The sequence below is a fragment of the Haliotis rufescens genome, unplaced genomic scaffold (assembly GCF_023055435.1).
Source record: "Haliotis rufescens isolate VD_foot unplaced genomic scaffold, xgHalRufe1.0.p SCAF_7, whole genome shotgun sequence".
Taxonomy (NCBI): Eukaryota; Metazoa; Mollusca; class Gastropoda; order Lepetellida; family Haliotidae; genus Haliotis; species Haliotis rufescens.
In genome coordinates, this window is record NW_025964361.1 from 48,548,885 (window position 1) to 48,571,790 (window position 22,906).

A 22,906-nucleotide genomic window follows, 5' to 3' on the forward strand; every position below is an offset into this window, starting at 1 on the left:
TTGTGTCTACTTTGTCATCCGTCAACTTCTAAGTAATGCCTATCAAAAATTAAGAAAAAAATTCATTTATTTTTTACTTATTTTCCCCCCATCCTACAGGGAACATTTGTTGTCAGCTCCTTTTAATATTTTTATTCCCTCTCCAACTTCTGACTTTGTCCCAAAAAACATGCACACAATCAGTACCAGCCACATCAACATAACAACATTAACAATAATTGATCTTGGCTGTTTCTCAAACTCTGGAAAAACACAAGATATTTCTGTTTCAATCTTGAAACTTTTTCATAGCCTTTCCTTAAAACAATGGGTCCATATATATTATTGTGCGTTTATATCCTATCATGTACAGATTAAATGAGCACAATCAACCATCAGGACACCAGCAACTGATCTTGAAGAAACCAGGATAGATTTACATCTAACAACTTTAAAAAGCAAATAATTTTTGTGAAGCATGAAAACTTGTCAAAATGCTGTAAATGGAGGTCAAAACAAAAAACATGTTTCAGCATTGATGCTTGATGGAAGAGGAATAACTGGTACACTCATGTGTGATGAAATCACTTCACAAAGGGATATCACAGCTGAAAGACGCCCGTCAGGGTGTTACTGGTCAGAGACACAGCCCACTATAGAACTATATCACACATCTTAGCGCCAACATTTCCATAGTTTCCAGGGGTAGATCCCATTAACACTTTTCACATAGTTCCTAACTCAGGTCAAACTAGGGTCCCGGAACATGATACAAAAATACTCTAATGACTCTGGAGCCACCAAAAAAATAGTTAGGGTCAGTTGTTAGGCAAATATTTATATTCTTGTCTATGATTTTATGAAAGTACTTGCATTCAAGTAAATGCATTGCATCAAAATTCAACATGTTCATGGTGGGCATCAACTAGCCCTGATGGGCATCAACTAGCCCTGATGGGCATCAACTGGCCCTGGTGGGCATCAACTGGCCCTGGTGGGCATCAACTGGCCCTGGTGGGCATCAACTGGCCCTGATGGGCATCAACTGGCCCTGGTGGGCATCAACTGGCCCTGATGGGCATCAACTAGCCCTGATGGGCATCAACTGGCCCTGATGGGCATCAACTGGCCCTGATGGGCATCAACTAGCCCTGATGGGCATCAACTGGCCCTGGTGGGCATCAACTAGCCCTGATGGGCATCAACTGGCCCTGATGGGCATCAACTAGCCCTGATGGGCATCAACTAGCCCTAGGAGTGAGTGAGTGAATATGGTTTTACGCCGCTTTTAGCAATATTCCAGCAATATCACGGCGGGGGACACCAGAAATGGGCTTCACATATTGTACCCATGTCGGGAATCGAACCCGGGTCTTCGGCGTGACGAGCGAACGCTTTGACCACTAGGCTACCCGACCGCCCCACTAGCCCTAGGAACTGGCCCTGATAGGCACAAACTTACCCTGGTGGGCACCAATTTGCCCTGGTGGGCACCAATTTGCCCTGGTGGGCAGGAACTGGCCCTGATGGGCACGAACTTGTCCTGATGGGGAGGAACTGGCCCTGATGGGCATCAACTAGCCCTGATGGGCACAAACTGGACCTGATGGGCACGAACTGGACCTGGTGGGCACGAACTTGCCCTGATGGGCACGAACTTACCCTGATGGGTACGAACTGGCCCTGATGGGCATGAACTTGTCCTGATGGGCACGAACTTGCATGAACAGGCCCTTAATTGTTTTGTTTAGTTCAATGGAAGATGTCGAAGTAAGTTTTCTGATATTGTTTATAACACTTAATCACATACTGCTACATCAGTCATAAATCTATGTTAAAGTTATAACAAAGTGATGTGACACAGTGTTCTGTGAGAATGAACTACCCAACAAAAGTGACACCATACTTTTGGTGTAAAATACAGACAATGTGAAGAAACATACATGTAGTTTACGGCTACCTTAAAGGAGGACTATGCTCAGCCAAATTGGCAGTCATTGGCAAGTCTTGCAAATACAACTTTGACATGTTTATCAACAGTCAATGATTACCCAATTAGAAACATACAATGTCTCAGATTCACACATTCACAAGCCCGTGACCATCCGATTTAGAATTGGTCTTCAGTAACCCATGCCTGGGGTAAGAGGCGAAAAATGAGATTGAGTGGTCAGGTTTGCTGACTTAGTTGATGAATGTCATCATGTCCTACTTGCATAGATCATTGCTCATAACGTCAATCACTGAATTGTCTGGTCCAGACTTGATTACTTACAGACCGACGTCATATAGCTGGAATATTGCTGCGAGTTTTGTCAAACAAATCAAATTCACAAATCAAAACATCTAATCTTCAATAAAAAAAGGGCATCAAACAGTGGAATTCCTCTATTACATTTATCATGGTTATGAATTGGGACTAGAGGGTAAGTGCTCGTATCTGACAATCACTGACAAGCCATGTGCTAGCCAGTTGTGGATTTCTGCCCTAGCACACTGCAGAGAGTAAAGACATATAACGATGACTACTGATGTGAATTCCCTGGATTTGCCATGTAGGCATAGTCACTTAGTGTCATCCCAAACTGGTTGGCCAGATGGGAGTAGTATGCATACATGGAGGGCCATGGTTGGGGCGAGGTAGGGAAGTTGTTACTGCTGCTGCCAGGAGTAGATGGGTCAGTCCGAGTGGGGGGAGTGTCTGGGGGGTAGGGGGAGGGTTGCTCACACCCATCTGTGCTCTCCTGGGAGTACTGAGCCTGTCTGTCTGTTCTGTCTCGGTTCACTGTAGAATAGTGGGCTACTCTATCCCCTCTGTCTGCTGTTTCTGGGTAGTTGATCGAGTGGTCGATTTTCTCTGGATCAGACACAAACGGTGCATGGTGATTGCTGGCATCTGGGCAGGAATCTGTTGCATACTGAGCACCTCTGTCAACGTGTACACTGTGTGTGTAGCGGTTGTTATGGTTAATGGCAAATCTCGAATCCTGTGGGATAGGTAGATATGGATGTGCTGGACTGTCTGTTCGACCTATCTGCCCTTCCACAGATATTTCATGGTTTTGACTTTTCAGCGGCAAAGCTTCCTGGCTCTGTGGTCGACTTGGGGCATCCAGGTAGGCTGTCTGGGAATGATGCTGCTCTGTGTGTTGTGTTTCTAAGTAGGTGCTAGAACCATGTTTGTCTTGAGTAAAGTCCTGTTTCTGCAGCTGGATCAGTTCAGGTTTGAGAGAGGGGTACCAGGGAGATGAGGAAGACGAAGCTGGATGGATGTCTCTACGGCCTGACTGATCAATAGCCTGACCCTCCTGTAATCCAGGGTTCACCACACTAACATCAGCATATCCATCTGATTTGTACACACTGTACCCCGAGCTCGAAGGTCTTCCCACATCAGGAGAACCAGGGCCATCAACAAGTGGTAATTCTACGGCTTTAGCTGCTGCAGCTAGAACATCCATCTCAGCTGAAGCTGTTGAATCTTGATGATCAACCTTCTCCTCAACTTCAGATATTTTCTCAACATGGTAATTCAGAGCCCCTTGTACTTTGCATATTATATCCTCTCTCCATGTTTTGGCATCTTTGTGGATTTTATGAACCAAAATCATGTGACGACGAATGATTGATGCATCACTGAACGTCCTGGAACACAGCTTACATATAAATGGCTTATCTCCCTTGTGAACCCTCTCATGTCTCTGAAGAGCTTGCTTTTGTGTGAACTCACGACCACAGTCGCTACACACAAATTGTTTTTTTTGTTCATGAATTCTCATATGCATTTTTAATCCAGATCGTTGGCTGAATCCTTTACTACAAATTTCACAGATAAATTGCTTAGCACCAATATGAACATATTTATGATCTCGTAGCGCAGATTCATAACAAAATCCTTTACCACACACTTCACAAATGTGAGGCTTAGCACCAGTGTGAGCATTTGAATGCTCTTGGAGTGAATGTTTAGTTGTAAAGCTCTTGCCACATACTGAACACAGAAAGCTTTTCTTCTGACCCAAATGTTCGGATTTGACATGGCATGAGAGAATGTAATTACTACAGAATGACTTTGGACACATACCACACTGAAATGTCGGCCTGGAATATCCTTCCTCGTGAGTTTTCTTATGTTCCTGCATAGCTTTTCGGATTTTATACATTTTCCCACAAACATCACAACAGTGTTGTGGCTCCACATGAGATGCACGGTGACGCTTCATGTACCGACGATTAGGGAAGACTTTATGACATATATCACATTTAGTCGGGTTAGCAAGGTGAACTCTATGTCTGTGATCTCCAAGTGTGTTCCGAGTTTTGGCAACAAAATCACATTCAGGACATGGAAATTCCTCTGGATCTCCTTCTGGGAACTTTCGAGGTCGACCCCTTCCTCTACTCAAATTCTTTCCATCATCATGTATAGTTCGCTTCAATCTTGAATATTTTTTTCTGTGATTGAATTTTGATCTGAACTTGGTGAATATCCTTTGACTTGAAAGTCCAGGAGAATGCTTTCTGGGACGTCCTCGTTTCCTCTTGACAGATTGCTCAGTTGCCTCCATACTTTCCAAGTTCTTACTTTCATCATTTTCCGGTACAGATTCATCAAGTTTACAGTTATCGTTGTTGTGTGTCAATTGTTGTTTACGTTCTCTTCTTATGGTACTTGTGACAGTTGATTCCGACTTTGGTAAAGTGAGTGATTTTACTGGTTTCCTCTTTTTTGTACGTTTTCCAAACTTAGGTTTCATGATAATCTCACCCGTGCTAGATTCTCCTTTTACTTCCATCTTTTCATGACTTGATACAGGAATGTCTTTCTCACTTTGGGTCACTGGATTGAGTGTGTCCTGTTGTGAAAAGCTGTCTTCAGAGACGATACATGATGCAGATTTCAGAACTACACTTGCAGAGTTTGGAAAATCTTGTGTGGGTGATGGAGAAGTCGTATCCCTTGGGACCACTCTGGCTCCGTACACTGCCAATGCTGTGGCAAGCAGGCTATGAACCCTCTCCATAGCGACCCAAACGCCCTGTAGAGAGATGTGTTTACTGTCACCGCCATCCCGAATCTTCACACCAGCGTCCTCGCTGACTCTCCTCACCATTGCATGGTAATCAAAATCTGAGGGAAACTTCCCATGCAGTTCACTGTCAATATCTGCAACCACATTGGAGAATATTCTCGTCATTGTCCTTGCGTTTCATTGATTTGCTTCGTTCCTGGACAACTGTGTCAAATTACACTATCGGAAATCGTGGGCGTGTTTGATTGGCACTTGATTTTAGTCGGAGACCTTATTCCCACCGCCCATGTAATAATCTTGGGTCTCATGTTAAAATGTTGAATGTTTGTCCTCATCGTATCCGTTATTACCCTGTCTCCAGAACATATATTTGTTTTTCAGGACTGTCACACTACGTCGTCGAATGCTACATTTGCTTTTCGAGTGCGACCCGGACACATGTAAATAAATCTCTATTGCAGAAGAGTGTCTGATTATCTCCCTTTGAAGCTGTCGGTTCGTTTTATTTGGAAATACCGTATATTCGGGCAGTTTGCACCCTCAGTGTATGTTAACGGATATATGCGCTGTAAACTACATATTTGTAATAGCAAATGTCATCGACCAGGACAAGGAAAGTAATTTATCTGTTCACAATTCGTATTTCGTTTTGCAAAGGGCATTAATTTGCTATTATAAATATGTAGTTTACAGCGCATATACCCGTTAGCCATTAGCAATCAATGTGCCCTCTCACATCTGAAGGAATCTCCGTGAACTATCAGGTTAGGAAAATAGTGAGTGCGATTAACCAGTTACATCCTTCTAAAACTTATGACCAGTTCTAATCCCCACTGAAAAAACGGTCATAACTCACAGCTAGGCTGTACTGAAATTAATGACCCTCTCCTAATCCTTTTCATATTTTGGGATGAGTGAGTGAGTGACGTTTTACGCCGCTTTTAGCAATATTCCTGCAATAATACGGCGGGTGTCACCAGAAATGGGCTTCACACATTGTACCCATGTCGGGAATCGAACCCGCGTCTTCGGCGTGACGAGCGAACGCTTTAACCTTTAGGCAACCCGACCGCCCCTATTTTTGGATGATCCTCCCAATGTCCTTGTACTTTGTTTTCATGACCCTCCCTGTAAAGATAAAATGCAAAAGCACTTTATATTTTATTATGAAATGTCCACGTTTACTCATGTTATATTTTTTATTACCCTCCCCAGATTCCCCAGACTGACCAAGTCCCTTTTGACCAAAGTTGATGTTCTATGGTACAACAATTATGTTTGGTTACAGACATGCTCATAGTTCGATATTTTACTCATTACACGCATACTTAAGTTTGTCATCATGTTAGGGGTCAAACATTTGCAAATATATCATAAAATAGGCTATGTCAGCCCTTTTAACATGTCAGGATTTGTTTTTTCAATATTTCGTGGTTTCCTCAACTTCAACTTTCTACTGACAATTCGTTTCGCCTACCTCGTCCTTTCAAGGAAAAGAAGATATTTCTAAGTCAAAGGCGATGTTTGTAAAATTCTTTCTAGTCAATGGTCACGTTTTACAATCATTAGATTGTGTGTACATGTGTCCCTACTTAAGAAATAAACGACGAGTGGGAGGGGTTTTTTTATCGTACAATTAAACACTGCAGCCCTTCATGGTTTTATTGTACGATAAACAACGCCCACGAGTCGTTTATTTCTTATATGACATATCAACATTATGTACAGCCTCTTTAAGGATGGTGATAAAATGTACAAGTATTGAAAATATTTACTCGTATGTTTAAAATGATGACTCCTGACAAGCTTCTTCCCAGGGCGTGACACCTTCGTTACACTCTCGGTAACATCGCTGCCACCAGTGTGGGCGCGGCTATTACAAGAATCTTGAAATTTGCCCTCTAACCCCAAATGTAGTAATGTTTATACTTTTCTTTTGCGATTTATCGCGTAGCTATCTTATATATTAACATAAGACCCATGAAGATCCGTGGTAGAATAGGTCCGCATCAACCAGAAGACTAACGGGATCGGATGGTAATGCTCGCTGACCTGGTTGATGCATGTCATCGTATCCCAATTGTGTGGATCGATGCTGATGATGTCAATCATTTGATTGTCTGGTCCAGGCTCGAATTTTTAGAGACCGCCGTCATAAAGCTGGAATATTGCTGAGTGCGACGTTAAACAGCAAACAAACAAATATTAACATAAAGACACCACCAGTGAATTAATGGACCAATGTTCCACGGAAACAACAAGATAGGGAATGGAAAATGGGCCTTCCCCTGACTAGTACTCTGTCTACTGAACTATCAAAACTATTTGACTCTTCTTATCTATGAATATGAAAAGCGTTTTGTTGATTTTATTTAAGCAAACAGAGTGAGTGAGTGAGTGAGTTTGGTTTTACGCAATATTCCAGCAATATCACGGCGGGGGACACCAGAAATGGGCTTCACACAATGTACACATGTCGGGAATCGAACCCGGGTCTTCGGCGTGACGAGCGAACGCTTTAACCACTAGGCTACCCGACCGCCCCTTAAGCAAACAGAGCTGTCTTGTTTCGTTCAAACCGATATTCTTTGTAATATGCCGTAGTGGTACATGACACACGGGTTTCGGTAGACTTACGCTTAGTCTCTGAAAATATATTATTTTGAGAGAAACGAACATTTAATTAAGAATTTAATATTCTTTGCGTCATGGAGGTATTATAAACGCAAAAAAACGGTGTGCAAACTTTGTAAATCCGCGTACCGGTTTTGACGTTTATAACTCCATAAACACAAATATATATTAAAGTAAATTCTTATGAATAAATACGTCAACAATAATAACTTCACAGACTGCTTATTTAATGATTATCACTAAAAGAACTGTAGACAACAGTACGACATCAGTGACAACGTTCAGCGCAATAGTGCCACACTGGCCCCGCCCATTCTGTTATCAGCCATTCAGGAAACAGTAATTCGTTAGTGGGTGTGGCCTAATTGTTTTCGGTTAATGGAAACATAAACGCAAATTAGTTGATTAGTCAATTAAATGCAACGGATTCGCTTGCAATTTATTTATTTTGAAAAGGAGACCCAGCAAGATGGGAGATTCAGCCTGAACCTATGGAAAATCTAGACTTGCTTCATAAGGAGGTGTAGTAGTACGGTTAGGGCTGGGCGGAATATGGTTCAGGGACAGTCTATGGTTTCGAGACAGTGTCTCGTGTGGTGTGTGGAGACAGTTTCAGTTCTATCATGGCGTGTCCGCTTATGTATACACAACAGGAAAGTCCAAAATGGAGCCGGTCGATGACGTCTACTACTTTTAGTGGAACACATGAGTTCAGGGACGGTGTTGACAGACCATGCAAGGGTCATAATCGGTGTGAATCTGGGACTCGATCAGCGGATCCTGGTATGACTTAAGAAAGAAGCCCAACGCAAATTGCGATGCCTCGAACCACTAGGCCATCTGTAACCTCTAAGTTTCAATGTACACTGACGTACTGGAGGTATATGGACTGAGAGGTCTCACCTCATTTGTCAGATACCTTAAAATGGTGCCACGGTTGAGTTCTAAAATCTAATATCACTATCAAATTAAAATTGTGTTACCCATGTGGTAAAATGGATTAGTCCCGCTCAAACCCTTTCGTGAGAAAACTCACAAGAATAGAAGACTTATAATAATTGTCACTGACTAAAACATGCTGTTCTCTTGTTTTTATGAAAAGAATATAAGATATATTAAATCATACAAACACATTTTTTTCATGTTGATTCTGCTTCTCACTTTGGATGTTATTAATTCAAAGTTCATTTTGCTTTGAACACATATTTGTATTTATTTTATATAAAACAAAACACTTTAGAAATCTGTACATTATAAAATGTATAAGGTGTTCACATTGGTGTGCAGGGTGCACGGGTTGCCCAATCGTCTAAGGCGCCGCAATTCGCTGTTGCGTCCCTTAGCACGCCAGAAACCTATGATTGTGGGTTCGAATCCCGGTTCGCCCCAATTATGTTTCTAGATTTGTCAGCACCATACCCGTGCCCGTGGGTTTAACCAAAGTGGTAAAGGTCTGAGACCTGCTTTCCTCCCACATTAAGCTGACACGCCGTGATATAACTGGAATAATGTTAAAAGCGGCGTTAAACCCAACTCACTCACTCACTCACTCACTCACTCACTCACTCACTCACACACTCACTCACTCACTCCGGTGTGCCCGTGGTTACAATCAAGCTCTGTATTACCAAACATATCATAACCAGCTTGTATCTTACTGCAGAACTATTTCTGAGGTTAATTTTAACAAATTAAGATATATGAGGTAATGACATTTGATGTTGATTTCCGGAGGGTTAAAAGGAGAGATAGATTATTTATAAATTTATTGGTAGTTTTGTTTGTTTGTTTGTTGTTTAACGCCGCATTCAGCAATATTCCAGCTAAATGAGGGCGGTCTGTAAAAAAATCGAGTCTGGACCAGAGCGTCCTGTGATTGATATCATGTGCATCGATCCACGCAGTTGGGATACAATAACATGCACCAACCAAGTCAGCGAGCCTGACCACCTGATCCCGTTAGTCGCCTCTTACGACATGCATAGTCGCCATTTTCGGCAAGCATGAGTTGCTGAAGACCTATTCTACCCCGGATCTTCACGGGTCTATTGGCAGTGATTGTGAAAGAGTTTTTTTGGTGATGACAGTAGAGATATTAAAAACGTGATGGAAGTCCTCGGGCTATTGCAGAAGCTACAGCTACCATTAGGGTGTGTTTTTCTTATTTTAAGGAGTTTATATTTGTACCCCCGCTTTGAATTCTGGTGATTATTTTGAGGTCGAGGTAGAGAAATTGTGGCACTGTTATTGGGTTTTTATATAGTGATTTTATCCATAGGGATTTGCAATTTTGAAATAAATGTCTATCTTTTTGTTTTGATGTTCTTTTTAATTAATGTTTTGAATTCGGTCTTGCTAGGATGAAATTCGATTTAAGGTGAGGGGTTTGTGTTGCTAGTTTGGCATCCAGGCCTTCAGAGTAATTACTAGGGATGTGTGTATTGGCGGTACCCATAGTATAGGTATTGTTTTATCAACTGATTTTAGTATTGAGTTAAGGTGGATTTCTGAGTGTGTGTTGTTTTTTAATTTGTTGGATAGAATCTAAAGAATCTTAACAATGCGGGGACACACGTGATTTAAACTCTTCGCTTGATGTAAGGCAGTGGACATGGCCAAAACGTCTGCGGTATTAGTATGTGTATATGTTTATAATGGAATTTAGTGGTAATTGATTTTGGTAGGGTAACCTGGAGACCTAGCCCTGTTGTTTTGTTTGTGGTAGTTGATGCATCTGTATATACACTCTTCAAAAAGGGAAACGCACAGGTGGATTTTTAGTAAATTTATTATACCTAATATAGTCGATATATTTAATTTATTATCATACACTCTTTAAACAATCCCCTCTTTGCGTCCTAAGGCGATGTACCGATCGGCAGCGCTGAGACTCGGCATTTTCGAACTTGAAAAATGTTGACAATTGAATGACAAATTATTGGCTTATGCTTGCCTTTTTATAGCCACTACCGAGAGTTACGAATGCCATAACTTGCACGTGCATTTTGCTTTACTGTTTTCCTCCATGACATTTTTTAATAAGTGTGAAAACAATGCCGTTTTAAGACATTGCAAATCGACAATGGCTGCGTTTTGACGTACCGTTTGTCGAATATCAGGCTACCAACATTTTCCAATAATATATATCAACTTTATATACCGGATTTTTTGTATAGTCAGGTTCAGTGAACTACATACTACCTGTGCGTTTCCATTTTTGAAGAGTGTACATACCACATGTGCGTTTCTTTTTTTCGAAGAGTGTACATACTAACTGTGCGTTTCCATTTTTGAAGAGTGTACATACTACATGTGCGTTTCTTTTTTTGAAGAGTGTATGTGGGTATGATTGAGGTAGTTTTGTTGGATGTAGTTGAGTGTGATGGTTGATCATTCTGTTGGTGTTGGGTGTGTTTTGAAGGTAGTGTGGAGGGTTGTGTCTGTTTCAGGCCAGGAACACGTCCTTTTCCTGCTTCTCGAGGTGGTCGACGTCTGTGCAGATGGTTACGTGTATAGAGAAAACAAGAGGAAGGCAGGAGAATGGATCTCATGGAATTATGTCACTGAAGACAACAACAATCAAGGGTGACACAGACTTTCTAAGGAGAAAATTGACATTTTTTATTACCTTATCAAGGGCATGTTAAGTTGGCCTGAACAATTGGTATTGTTACCAATGATTCTGTACTGAAAATATGTCAGATTATTTTAATGATTTATTTTTTTATGTACTGTACATTTAACACTAACATGAATTACAAAATATTCTCGTTTGCTGTATTGCCAACCCCGGTTGTATGAAATAAACTTTGCTTTCACCTGTTTCATTTTTCTACCACTTCGCTATTTTGAACGTGTAGTGCTTGTAAAAGATTTTAAGATTACGAAATTAAATACATTGATCAGAAGCAAGAGATTAGCTGTGCACAAGATCCTTGTGTTGTTTTAAGCTGGAGAAGGTTTAACGCCACTTTTATTTGTTTGTTTATTGTTCAAGGCCGTACTCATCAATATTCCAGCTATATGACGGTGGTCTGTAAATAACGGAGTCTGGACCAGACAATCCAGTGACTGACAACATGATCATCGATCTACGCAACGGCGTGTCAGCTTAATGTGGGAGGAAAGCCCGGAGTGATGCAGGTCTTTGACGTTTACCACTTCGGTGAAACCCACGAGCATGGGTATGGTGCAGACAAATCTTGGAACATAATCGGGGCGAACCGGGATTCAACCCCACAATCATTGGTTTCTTGCGGGCCCAAGGGACGCAACTCTGCAGAGTGAATTGCGGCGCCTTAGACGACTGGGTCACCATAGAATACCCCTAAAACCTTAATGATAGTCAGTCACCTCCCCTTGGCACCAGAATCTACGTCAGTGTCGGAAGACATGCTTTCCCCAAAATCAAAAGAATTAAAGGGTTAGTTGTATATTAAGGGGAAACCTGTTAAAATGTTGATTCCAAATCTCTTTGAAAAAGTATGTATTATATTATAGAAATCTGCAGTTTTAATGGAATCCGCAGAGAATGAAATTAATCAAAATTCACAGAGCCATAAGTTTTGATCAAACCGTTTATGGATGCGGAAACGTACTAAATATGAGACAGAAAAGTCCTTTTTAAGCTACTGAATAACAGTTGTTTCGGTAGAAGCATGCTAAACAAAAGACAACACGTTAATGTAGAATTGGTCACAAAATTCACAAAAACGTTCCAGAAACTCTGGGTCAAGCCTGCTAATTACAGTAATTAGGCTTTCAAAATTTCCACTGATAGGTGTAAGAATGGACATAGCAAGGGGCAAATTGGCTCACCTGATGAAGGAGTAAGAATATACTCCGAAACGTTGTGTTTCTCATAATAAAGTTGAAAAAGTTGACATCCATATATTGTCTCCCTTATGTGAATCACTTCTAAATGCCTTTCAGACACTGTTTATTTTTGTTATATGATTATACTACATTTCTATTGTTTCAATAAATGTATTAAACTAAGATATGTTTTATATTATCCATTCATTATTTATAGATTGGGGGTATTCTAAACTGATTAGCATGGTTTCATTTCACGTTTTCCTGCATCACACTGGTACACATGAGCTGATAAGAAATACACACTGAAATAGGGAAACAACAAATGTGAATGAGAATATGACTTTCTTATTTCCTCGTCCCTAAAGTTTAACATTAATAATTGAAGTACATGTAATAATTGAAGTACATGTGGGGTGTTTCACGACAGCAACAATTGTTATTGTTCAATATCTGAATCTTTAGCACTTCGGCTGTCTTCAGCTTGATCCAAATCATCAGCTTCTGAGAGATCCACATGAGACAATATATACGTGGCCAAAAACGCCTACTATGATATCATCGTAACACAAGATATACAAAATATTGTAAAGTTAGTTTTGAGCAAATTGAGTTTACAATTCATTGCAATATGACATCAGAGGATTCAGACAACTAATCAAACCATTACCTCGCTAGTGAATCAGGGTGCTGTTGAACTAAACAACCTTGGCCCGACGATGATCGTAAGCCTTCATTAAAGTATGAGAGTTAAGATCACCTCAGCGCTAAGATCCCGTTGAACAACGACACGCACCTAGGTCAAACCGTATTCAAACTCCGAGGAACGGTCCATTTTTGAAAATTTAAGTTTAAACACAAGAAAAAACAAAAGAGATGAATGTAGGAGACTTTACATTTTCGCAGTTTTAAAGTTTGTTGCATTTAACAGAGAAGATGTGAAAGTTTTCAAGCGCTTGGAATATTGCTGCCATTTTGAAAATACACCATGGGTTACCTCCTTTGCCATGTGACTACAAGGTGTACGGTACAAAGGTGCCAATTAAGAATTACGTCCCTTTAAAAAAGTAATCTGAGTGCAGCATTGAAGTTTGCGTACGCATTGAATTCTGGTGTTGCGTCTTGACCTGTTTGATGTCTCAAGCCAACATATGAAAAGACTTATTTAACATGTTTAAGATACTTATTTTTTTCTTATAAACCTTTTCCCACAATCAAAGATGTTGAATAATGATTGAGTAACAACTAAACAAGTTGATGAAAAATGTCTTGATGATGGATCTGCATACACTCTGAATTGCCCATCTTCTTAAAGCTAATAATGATGTGTATACACAAATGTACATGCAGGGAATCATATCTGGACTCCCCGATATATGAAGTTTTCTTGAGCAGATGGAATACACACAGAGAGGGAATTTGTTTATTAGGGTCTCACCCATCACAATCATGATATAAAGTACAGCGGTACAAGACATACACAATGTAAAAGCCTCACGCACACACGCAGCACAAAAACAGCAATCTCTTGTAGTCAAAAGCCCATTCATGGATTAAAGGAATAACTGATAATATGTTGGTTGATCATTTATCAGATGTAATGTATACATTAAACAGTTATTCTCACACTCATAACACCAATGATATTTAATCCACTTAATTCAATCAATTTACAGTGGAAACCTCTTACCTCAAACCTAGCAGAGCATGTTGAAGTGAATGAGTGAGTGAGTAAGGTTTTACGCCGCTTTTAGCAATGTTCCAGCAATATCACGGCGGGGACACCAGAAATAGTCTTCACTTATTGTGCTCATGTCGGGAATCGAACCAGGGTCTTCCGCGTGATGAGTGAACGCTTTAACCACTAGGCTACCCGACCGCCCCCAGAACATGTTGTAACTTTCAGGTATCAAGGAATGAACATCCAGACAGATCAAGTAAAAATATTATAGATACGTAGCATACGACTGCATACACAAGAAATTATGTGTATGTGAAAATTGAAACATATTTCACCAGCAATGATTAATGATAATTGTGACAAATTATGTACTGTGTACATGTACCTTATTAGGCATAGTTTGTCAAAAACAAAGAAGTGCCACTCTCACACCAAGCTTGTTAATTCACAGCATGGATATTGTGTGTAGTGTCACACGGCTTTGATTCCTTTAATCCGACTTTGATCAGGATTTTTTTACATAACCTGGAAGTGCCGACATGTTTTCACTCATGTTTACTCATGTCTACTAACGATATTTTATTTGACAATAAAGATTATAATTGGATTAAAAGATAAGTACATCACTGGTCGAGCATCTGGAATAAATTGCCCTGTACTTTTACTGTGGTGATGTTAGATGCGGGGAGTAAGGTACTAGATACTTGCGCATCTCAAAACTGTTAATGTGTACGAGATAACGAGGTATGACTGTATTCCACTGTGAATCTTCATGTGTGACTTCAGGCTACCTGTAAATCCTTTCCCACATTCACCACACTGATAAAGCTTGATTCCACTGTGAATCCTCATGTGTTTCATCAGGTTATTTGATTGTGTAAACCCTTTCCCACATTCAATGCACTGACAAGGCTGATTCCACTGTGAATCCTCATGTGTGTCTCCAGGTCACGTGAACGTCTAAATCCTTTCCCACATTCACCACACTGAAAAAGCTTGATTCCACTGTGAATTCTCATATGCGACTGCAGGCAATCTGACCGTGTAAATTCTTTCCCACATTCACCACACTGATAACGCTTGAGTTCACTATGAATCCGCATGTGTTTCGTCAGGTGACTTGAGCGTTTAAATCGTTTCCCACATTCAACACACTGATAAGGCTTGACTCCACTGTGAATCCTCATGTGTGACTTTAGGTTACTTGAGTGTGTAAATTCTTTCCCACATTCAACACACTTATAAGACTTGACTTCACTGTGAATCTTCATGTGTGACTTCAGGTTACTCGAACGTTGGAATCCTTTTCCACATTTATCACACTGATAAGACTTGACTCCACTGTGAATCCTCATGTGTTCCTGCAGCTTACTTGAGTCTGTAAATCCTTTCCCACATTCAACACACTGATAAGGCTTGACTCCACTGTGAATCCTCAGATGTTTCTGCAGGTTACATGATTGTGTAAATCCTTTCCCACATTCAACACACTGATAAGGTTTCACTCCACTGTGAATCCTCATATGTTTCTGAAGGTTACATGATTGTGTAAATACTTTCCCACAATCAGCACACTGATGAGGCTTGACTCCACTGTGAACACTCATGTGTGACTTCAGGCTATTTGACTGTGTAAATCCTTTCCCACATTCAGTACACTGATAAGGCTTGACTCCACTGTGAATCCTCAGATGTTTCTGCAGGTTACATGATTGTGTAAATCCTTTCCCACATTCAACACACTGATAAGGCTTGATTCCACTGTGAATTCTCATGTGTTTCTGCAGATTACTTGAGTGTGTAAATCTCTTACCACATTCAACACACTGATGAGGCTGGACTCCACTGTGACTTACTATGTGTGACTTCAGGCTATCTGAGTGTACAAATCCTTTCCCACATTCACCACACTGATAAGGCTTGATTCCACTGTGACTTATCATGTGTGACTTCAGGCTATCTGAGTGTACAAATCCTTTTCCACATTCACCACATTGATAAGGCTTGATTCCACTGTGACTCATCATGTGTGACTTGAGGCTTTCTGTGTGTAGAAATCCTTTCCCACATTCACCACACTGATAAGGCTTGATTCCACTGTGAGTGTTCATGTGAGACTTCAGGTAACCTGACCGTGTAAATCCTTTCCCACATTCAACACACTGATAAGGCTTAATCCCACTGTGAATACTCATGTGTTTCTGCAGGTTACAAGAGTGTGTAAATCCTTTCCCACATTCACCGCACTGATGAGATTTGACTCCGCTGTGAATCTTCATGTGTGTCTGAAGATCACCTGATCGAGTAAATGTTTTCTCGCACACCCTACACTGATTAGACTGATTTGCTGGACCACCACCATCTCTGTGTTTCTTGAGATCACCTGTTTCCAGCAATTCTCTCTCACAGTCAGTGTTTCCACCTGTGTCAGTGACAGGTTCTTTCTTGGGATCACCTGTTTCCACCAATTCTCTTTCACAGTCAGTGATTACACATGTTTCAGTAACAGGTTCTTTACTGAGATCACCTGTTTCCATCAATTCTCTCTCGTAGTCCATGACTACACATGTTTCAGAAACAGGTTCTTTCTTGAGACCACCTGTTTCCAACAATTCCCTCTCACAGTCTGTGGCTACACATATTTCAGAAACAGGTTCTTTCTTGGGATCACCTGTTTCCACCAATTCTCTCTCACAGCCAGTGGTTACAGTGTCAGTGACAGGTTCTTTCTTGAGATCACCTGTTTCCAGCAATTCTCTTTCACAGTCAGTGATTACACTTGTTTCAGTAACAGGTTCTTTCCTGAGATCACCTGTTTCCATCAATTCTCTCTCGTAGTCCATGACTACACATGTTTCAGAAACAGGTTCTTTCTTGAGACCACCTGTTTCCAACAATTCCCTCTCACAGTCTGTGGCTACACATATTTCAGAAACAGGTTCTTTCTTGGGATCACCTGTTTCCACCAATTCTCTCTCACAGTCAGTGGTTACAGTGTCAGTGACAGGTTCTTTCTTGAGATCACCTGTTTCCACCAATTCTCTCTCACAGTCAGTTTTTCCACCTGTTTCAGAAACAGGTTCTTTCTTCAGATCACCTGTTTCCACCAATTCCCTCTCACAGTCCATGACTACACATGTTTCAGAAACAGGTACTTTCTTCAGATCACCTGTTTCCAACAATTCTCTCTCACAGTCAGTGTTTCCACCTGTTTCAGTATCAGGCTCTTTCTTGATCTCACCTGTTTCCAGCAATTCTCTCTTGCAGTCCATGATAACACATGTGTCAGTGACAGGATTCTGTGGTTGGCTTTGTACTTCCATTATTACCTTGTGGATTTTATGGTGTTCACTGGAAACATAAAGGTGTTTTCACTTCCTTCATCATGTTAATGCATTTCCTTAAGATGTTTCCACAAGAACAATGCCATTTAGAACTAGGGCTGGGACCATACAAAGTTTGATTATATGATATGTATCATGATAAAATACCTAATACTGTATAATGTTTTCCGAACATTCAACACACTGATTATATCATAGCACAGTGATTTTCCATATTCCATAATATTTTTCACTAACCTCACACTGAAGTGTCTTTAGCATGTTCAGTTGATTAAATGCCATGCCATGTTACTACTGCAAGGTGAAAACAACATTTTTCTTTCACTTTGGTTTCAAAGCACAGGAAATGAATGAAATTGAACTCAAATTCACATGCAAACAATATGAGATGCAGTAAGTTTAACGTGATTTATTCACATGCAACAAAATTCTAACACCATGAGGTGTGGTGAAATTGGGTTTAACGTCACGTCCAAGATGATTGCACTTATATAGCGACATGCATGCACATGTTTGTGTGGCTGCTTGTACTAGTCCGGACTGATGCCGATTTTCAGTGCTAGCTCACTGAGATACCATGCCACAGTTTAACATGAACAGCCCACTCAGAGTCTCAGACACAGTATACTGACTCCAAGCCAACCAGTCCTTGTTTTAGCCCCATAATGCCGAGCGCCAGACAGGGTAACAACAAGTACCATCTTTTAACGACTTTTGGTATGACGCGGCCGGGGATTGAACACCAGACCTTCCGCTCTCCGAGCGGACGCTCTACCACAAGACCACGGAGGTTCTTTCTCTAACATCATGATGATACAAATTCAGTTCTGTCATTGCTAAGTAGAGATCTATGTATTGTATAACAAAAGTGGTGTGCATGATCACGTGGCATGTGCTATTTAGACGAGGTCAATATCTGCTACAGTCAGTTGATGCCTCTCGTTGCATTATAAATAACAGAAATCAGTTCAAACCTTTTTCCCTGGACAGATATAAGAGCATTTGCTTATTGTTTATCAAAAGTGGAAGCTATTGGCACTGTCAACGTTATACACAGACTATTTCAGAATAACACAAAAAATTTCATGTTTCAAGCTTTTTATAAATTAGACTTAAACAATTACAAGAACATCATATCATCTGAAGAATTACATAATCAGTACGCGTGATGCTTGTATCACATGACGCCCGATTTACAAGTCATCGAAAATAGGTTTGTTGAATAGATTTGCTGTCGATGAAAATGTTTCAACGAATTTGATTGAATCTTTGTGTACTTACTCTTGGGTATCATTGCATTAGTATAATCTTGTTAACTATTAAGAATTAATTAGAGATGTAAGACATGTCAGTTTGAGGATTGTTTGGTCTTTTTAGCCATCTTTCACTTTTTGTCCTTTGAAAATGTCTGATGTCAATTATGCCCAAGTGGTTCTTATCACTAATGAAAGAGCACAGACACTGATATTTATATGAATGTACCAGGCTTTAATCAGGATACATAAACAAAACTGTCATTCGTATTGCAACATCATCTTTGAAACAGTCTGCGCATGAACTAAACAAGACCACTTCCGTCAATTTTGTCATGACATCTAAACATTGACAATTTTATCGGGATTTTTTTATCGGTACATTAAACAAGTCTTTGAAAGGAATTTAGAAGTGATACACATAAGGAAGAGAACTTATGGATGTCAACTTCTTTATTATGAGGAACACATTTCAGGGTATATACTTACTCCTTTATCAGGTGAATAAAAATATATACTCTGAAACATTGTGTTCCTCATAATAAAGAAGTTGACATCCATAAATTCTTTTACTTAAATTGAACAATTCTCAAAGAATGTATACTTTTACATGAATGCCATATCTCTATCATCTTTAGGATATATTCTTTTCAATGATATGAATTATTAGCCATCTACATTTTTAACATGGCTGCTTACTTGACTTGACACATGCGGGTGCTTCCATATTAAAATTAATGGAGAAAAGATAACTTAGAATCTCAGCACATTTACCGATGGGAAGGCAGTTCATACACCTTTTGGGTCACTGAATTTACATACTGTTGGAAAGACAATCACCTCAAGTTGAATGTTCTACGATTTGGTTAAACTGTGGGCAGAAATAAAAACGTTGCAACCGCGACGTAATCACTTAATGGTATGCAAAGCCAGCTGACGGCCAGGCACCATGGGGGTAAGAGGCAGCGGTAAGAAACTAACATTTTTACTCCACTAGTCCTCATAATGAAAATATAGCAAAACCATCAAAAGTGGCAAATGTCTACTCCTCCTCATGATTCCTTAGATAATGGGCTGTTTGGAAGGACTTTCAGGACCAGTGACATTTTCTAACGCTGACAGGTTAAATAATGTTTTCCTTCACTTATAGTGAAGGAAAACATTATTTAACGTGTCAGCGTAACAATGGGCGTTATTATCCCGACGTATACATTGCAACAATATTTATGAAAATGCCAAGAAAGTTTCTAACCACCGGCTCTGGCGTCTTTCTTCAGTAATTACATCCACAACTTATTGAGTTCATGTTTTTTGACAGGAGGCCGCCATTGTAAGCTGGTTCCCGGCACCCTATGCGCGTCGTCCACTTGCGCTATGAGAGACGGGGCCCAGCTTATCGCCTCAGTCATTTTGTCAATTTAGCGCAAGCGCATCCTACCCAAGACAACCAGACTGGTAGACTGGTTCCCGGTTTCAGTCTGCCCCGAGTTCCCCACAGCGATAGCCCGTTCGCGGAGCTCAATCGCTGCCACCCGTCAAAGCTCGATCCCCACTGTGATAGGTGGCTACAACCATGTAACCAGAAACATTAAGCTGAAACTGCAATAATCTAGACTTGCCCACTATTATAGACTTTCATGGGTTATATTGGATATATTTGTTTCAGGGTCTGTATTATAGACTAGTTGCCAGTTTCAGTTTATGCTAAGCTTGGCTGATGAGTCAATCCAATCAGCCAACACTTCACGGGACCACGGGCGCTATGACAAATAATTGGTGAGTGAGTGAGTATGGTTTTACGCCGCTTTTAGCAATATTCCAGCAATATCACGGCGGGGGACACCAGAAATGGGCTTCACACATTGTACCCATGTCGGGAATCGAACCCGGGTCTTCGGCGTGACGAGCGAACGCTTCGGGTAACCACTAGGCTACCCGACCGCCCCAAAATAATTGGTGCTGGTATAGCAAGGGTTAACCCAAACACAACTAGCCTAACCCTGAAGCTTTTGTTTGTTGTTTTAGCGCCACACTCGGCAATATTCCTGCAATATGACGGAAATCTGTAAATAATCGAATCTGGAACAGACAATCTAGTGACTGACATCCTGAGAATCGACATGCATCAACCACGTCAGCGAGCCTGACCGCCCGATCCCATTAGTCGCCTTTTACGACAAGCATAGTCGTCTCCTACGGCAAGCATGGGTTGCTGAAGACCGGATCTTCGATGGTCTAACTCTAAACCTAAAGCTAAGGATCGAAGAGGCACGCCAGATATGTGAAGCGCGAGACACAGCCGGCGGTCTGAGTGAGTAAGTATGGTTTTGCGCCGCTTTTAGCAATATCACGGCGAGGTACACCAGAAGTGGGTCTTCGGCGTGACGAGCGAACGCTTTAACCACTAGGCTACCCGACCGCCTCGCCGGCAGCCTGAGCAAAATAGCGCTATATACGAGAGTGACAAGCCCCCTCCCCCTTAATCCCGAATACCATATATTTAAGTCTCATTGCCCATTTGCTCACCACTGAATCCTGAATACTACTTACGACAAATCTCAAAAGCACATGAGGGAATTCATTCAACAAAGGCAGAATATCCATACTCGACAACACTGGTTTTCTTGAGTTTAAGGATATTCATTTGGCAGCGTGAAAACAAAGCTTCTCTGCTCCTGTGTTCTTTGTGAGTCTCTAAAGTTCAGGCGAAAGGTTGCATCTAAGAACACGATGTAATGCCATGAAATCAATCCTGGGTTGGTTGCGAAGTCTTCACATAGAAGGAATTGTGTAACGGTGAAATCTTTTGGTGTGGATATTGCATGATGTGATAGAGGTATAGCACATAAAAGCTTGAGTCTAACAGTTTCGCCGGTAAAAGTCCTTAAAATAAGCAGGGGTCTGTGACCTTTGGAAAGTGAGCAAACTTGCTTAACGTTCAGTGATCAGGTATTTGCAGATTAGTGTTTGGGCTTCAAAAACCTATCAGTCAATCCTCGTATATAGCGACAATCCACTTTTCCATAACTAGAGATATGATAATGATGCGTATCTGTTCTGTTTGGATGTTAATGGGTGGACACACACACACACACACACACACACACACAACACACACACACACACACACACACAAACACCCTACACATACACACACCGTCTGAGTTTGGGCAGATCCGTGTCATACCTTTATTACATCAACAAGATTCAAATGATTTATTTCCAAATTTGTAAAAGAAACTTCTCACTCTAACCTACAGTACAATAAAATGAAGCTATCGTATATCAGTATTAAAAACGTACAGAAACTGTTAATAGAAAATACATGTAGTACATATTAGGGATTTTAAACAACTTAAATGGGTGACGCACACATATTCTGACTTATTAAACCACGTAAGGAACTATGCTTTTCCCACAATTTATTTAGTGAAATTCCAACTATGCCAAAGCTGTTGTATTTTATATCCAGCATATATATTTATATTCTGCCGTCCGTCGTTACTGGAGTACATAATCGAGACATGACCAGCTGTAAGCAACGATTCACACCGTCAGGGTACTATGGCAACCAATTTACCAAATCTAACCACCCCACCCACAGTAGCAAAAGATACTTTCGAATGCCATATATATTTTTTTATAAAAGTAGTAGAGAAAATTTAATTCCAAAATGTTACCATGTGCAACCATCTGTCCCAAAATTTACCAGTCTTCTATCTACCAGAAATGATTGTATTATTAAAAACCTGTCCATATATTTAAAAAGACATCTACCTATGTAAATACAAATGTCAAAAAAGATGATCGTTTGTTTTAAGAAAATTTGTGCATGTGCATAGTATATATTATTCCTGTAAATGAACTCTGGGCCATGTGGACTTCATTCATGAATAAACTTCTTCAACTTCAACTTCTTCTTCTTCTTCTTCTTCTTCTTCTTCTTCTTCTTCTAAATATTACAATGACAATACTATATTGTTTGTATAATAGAATTTATACTTATATCAGAAAGGTTAATACTTTGACAACAGGATTAAGCGGACGCTGCCATAACGCCTACACTGTACTGTAACAATCGGATAATGTTATGGCTCTTGTTTGTATGTTGTTTAACGCCGCACTCAGCAATATTCCAGCTATATGTTATGGTTCTCGTGTTCCTGA

General features: G+C 40.5%; 2 protein-coding genes across 2 annotated transcripts; both read right to left on the reverse strand.

Annotated features, from left to right (window-relative positions):
* Positions 1–1,326: 1,326 nt before the first annotated feature.
* On the reverse strand, positions 1,327–5,455 carry LOC124110450 (zinc finger and BTB domain-containing protein 24-like). The gene has a single exon (XM_048387636.1). It carries the CDS (start codon positions 5,175–5,177, stop codon positions 2,505–2,507), a length of 2,673 nt encoding a protein of 890 aa, XP_048243593.1. The 5' UTR covers positions 5,178–5,455; the 3' UTR covers positions 1,327–2,504.
* Positions 5,456–13,870: 8,415 nt separating this feature from the next.
* On the reverse strand, positions 13,871–20,216 carry LOC124110451 (zinc finger protein 345-like). The gene is made up of 2 exons (XM_046469822.2): positions 19,992–20,216; positions 13,871–17,493 (listed from the first exon to the last, which is right to left on the reverse strand). Exon 2 carries the CDS (start codon positions 17,463–17,465, stop codon positions 15,003–15,005), a length of 2,463 nt encoding a protein of 820 aa, XP_046325778.2. The 5' UTR covers positions 17,466–17,493; positions 19,992–20,216; the 3' UTR covers positions 13,871–15,002.
* Between the last annotated feature and the right edge of the window lie 2,690 nt (positions 20,217–22,906).

What these genes read in the sequence shown, in the direction of transcription:
- LOC124110450 (XM_048387636.1), bottom strand. Translation starts at nt 5,177, where the DNA reads ATGACGAGAATATTCTCCAATGTGGTTGCAGATATTGACAGTGAACTG.
- LOC124110451 (XM_046469822.2), bottom strand. Translation starts at nt 17,465, where the DNA reads ATGGAAGTACAAAGCCAACCACAGAATCCTGTCACTGACACATGTGTT.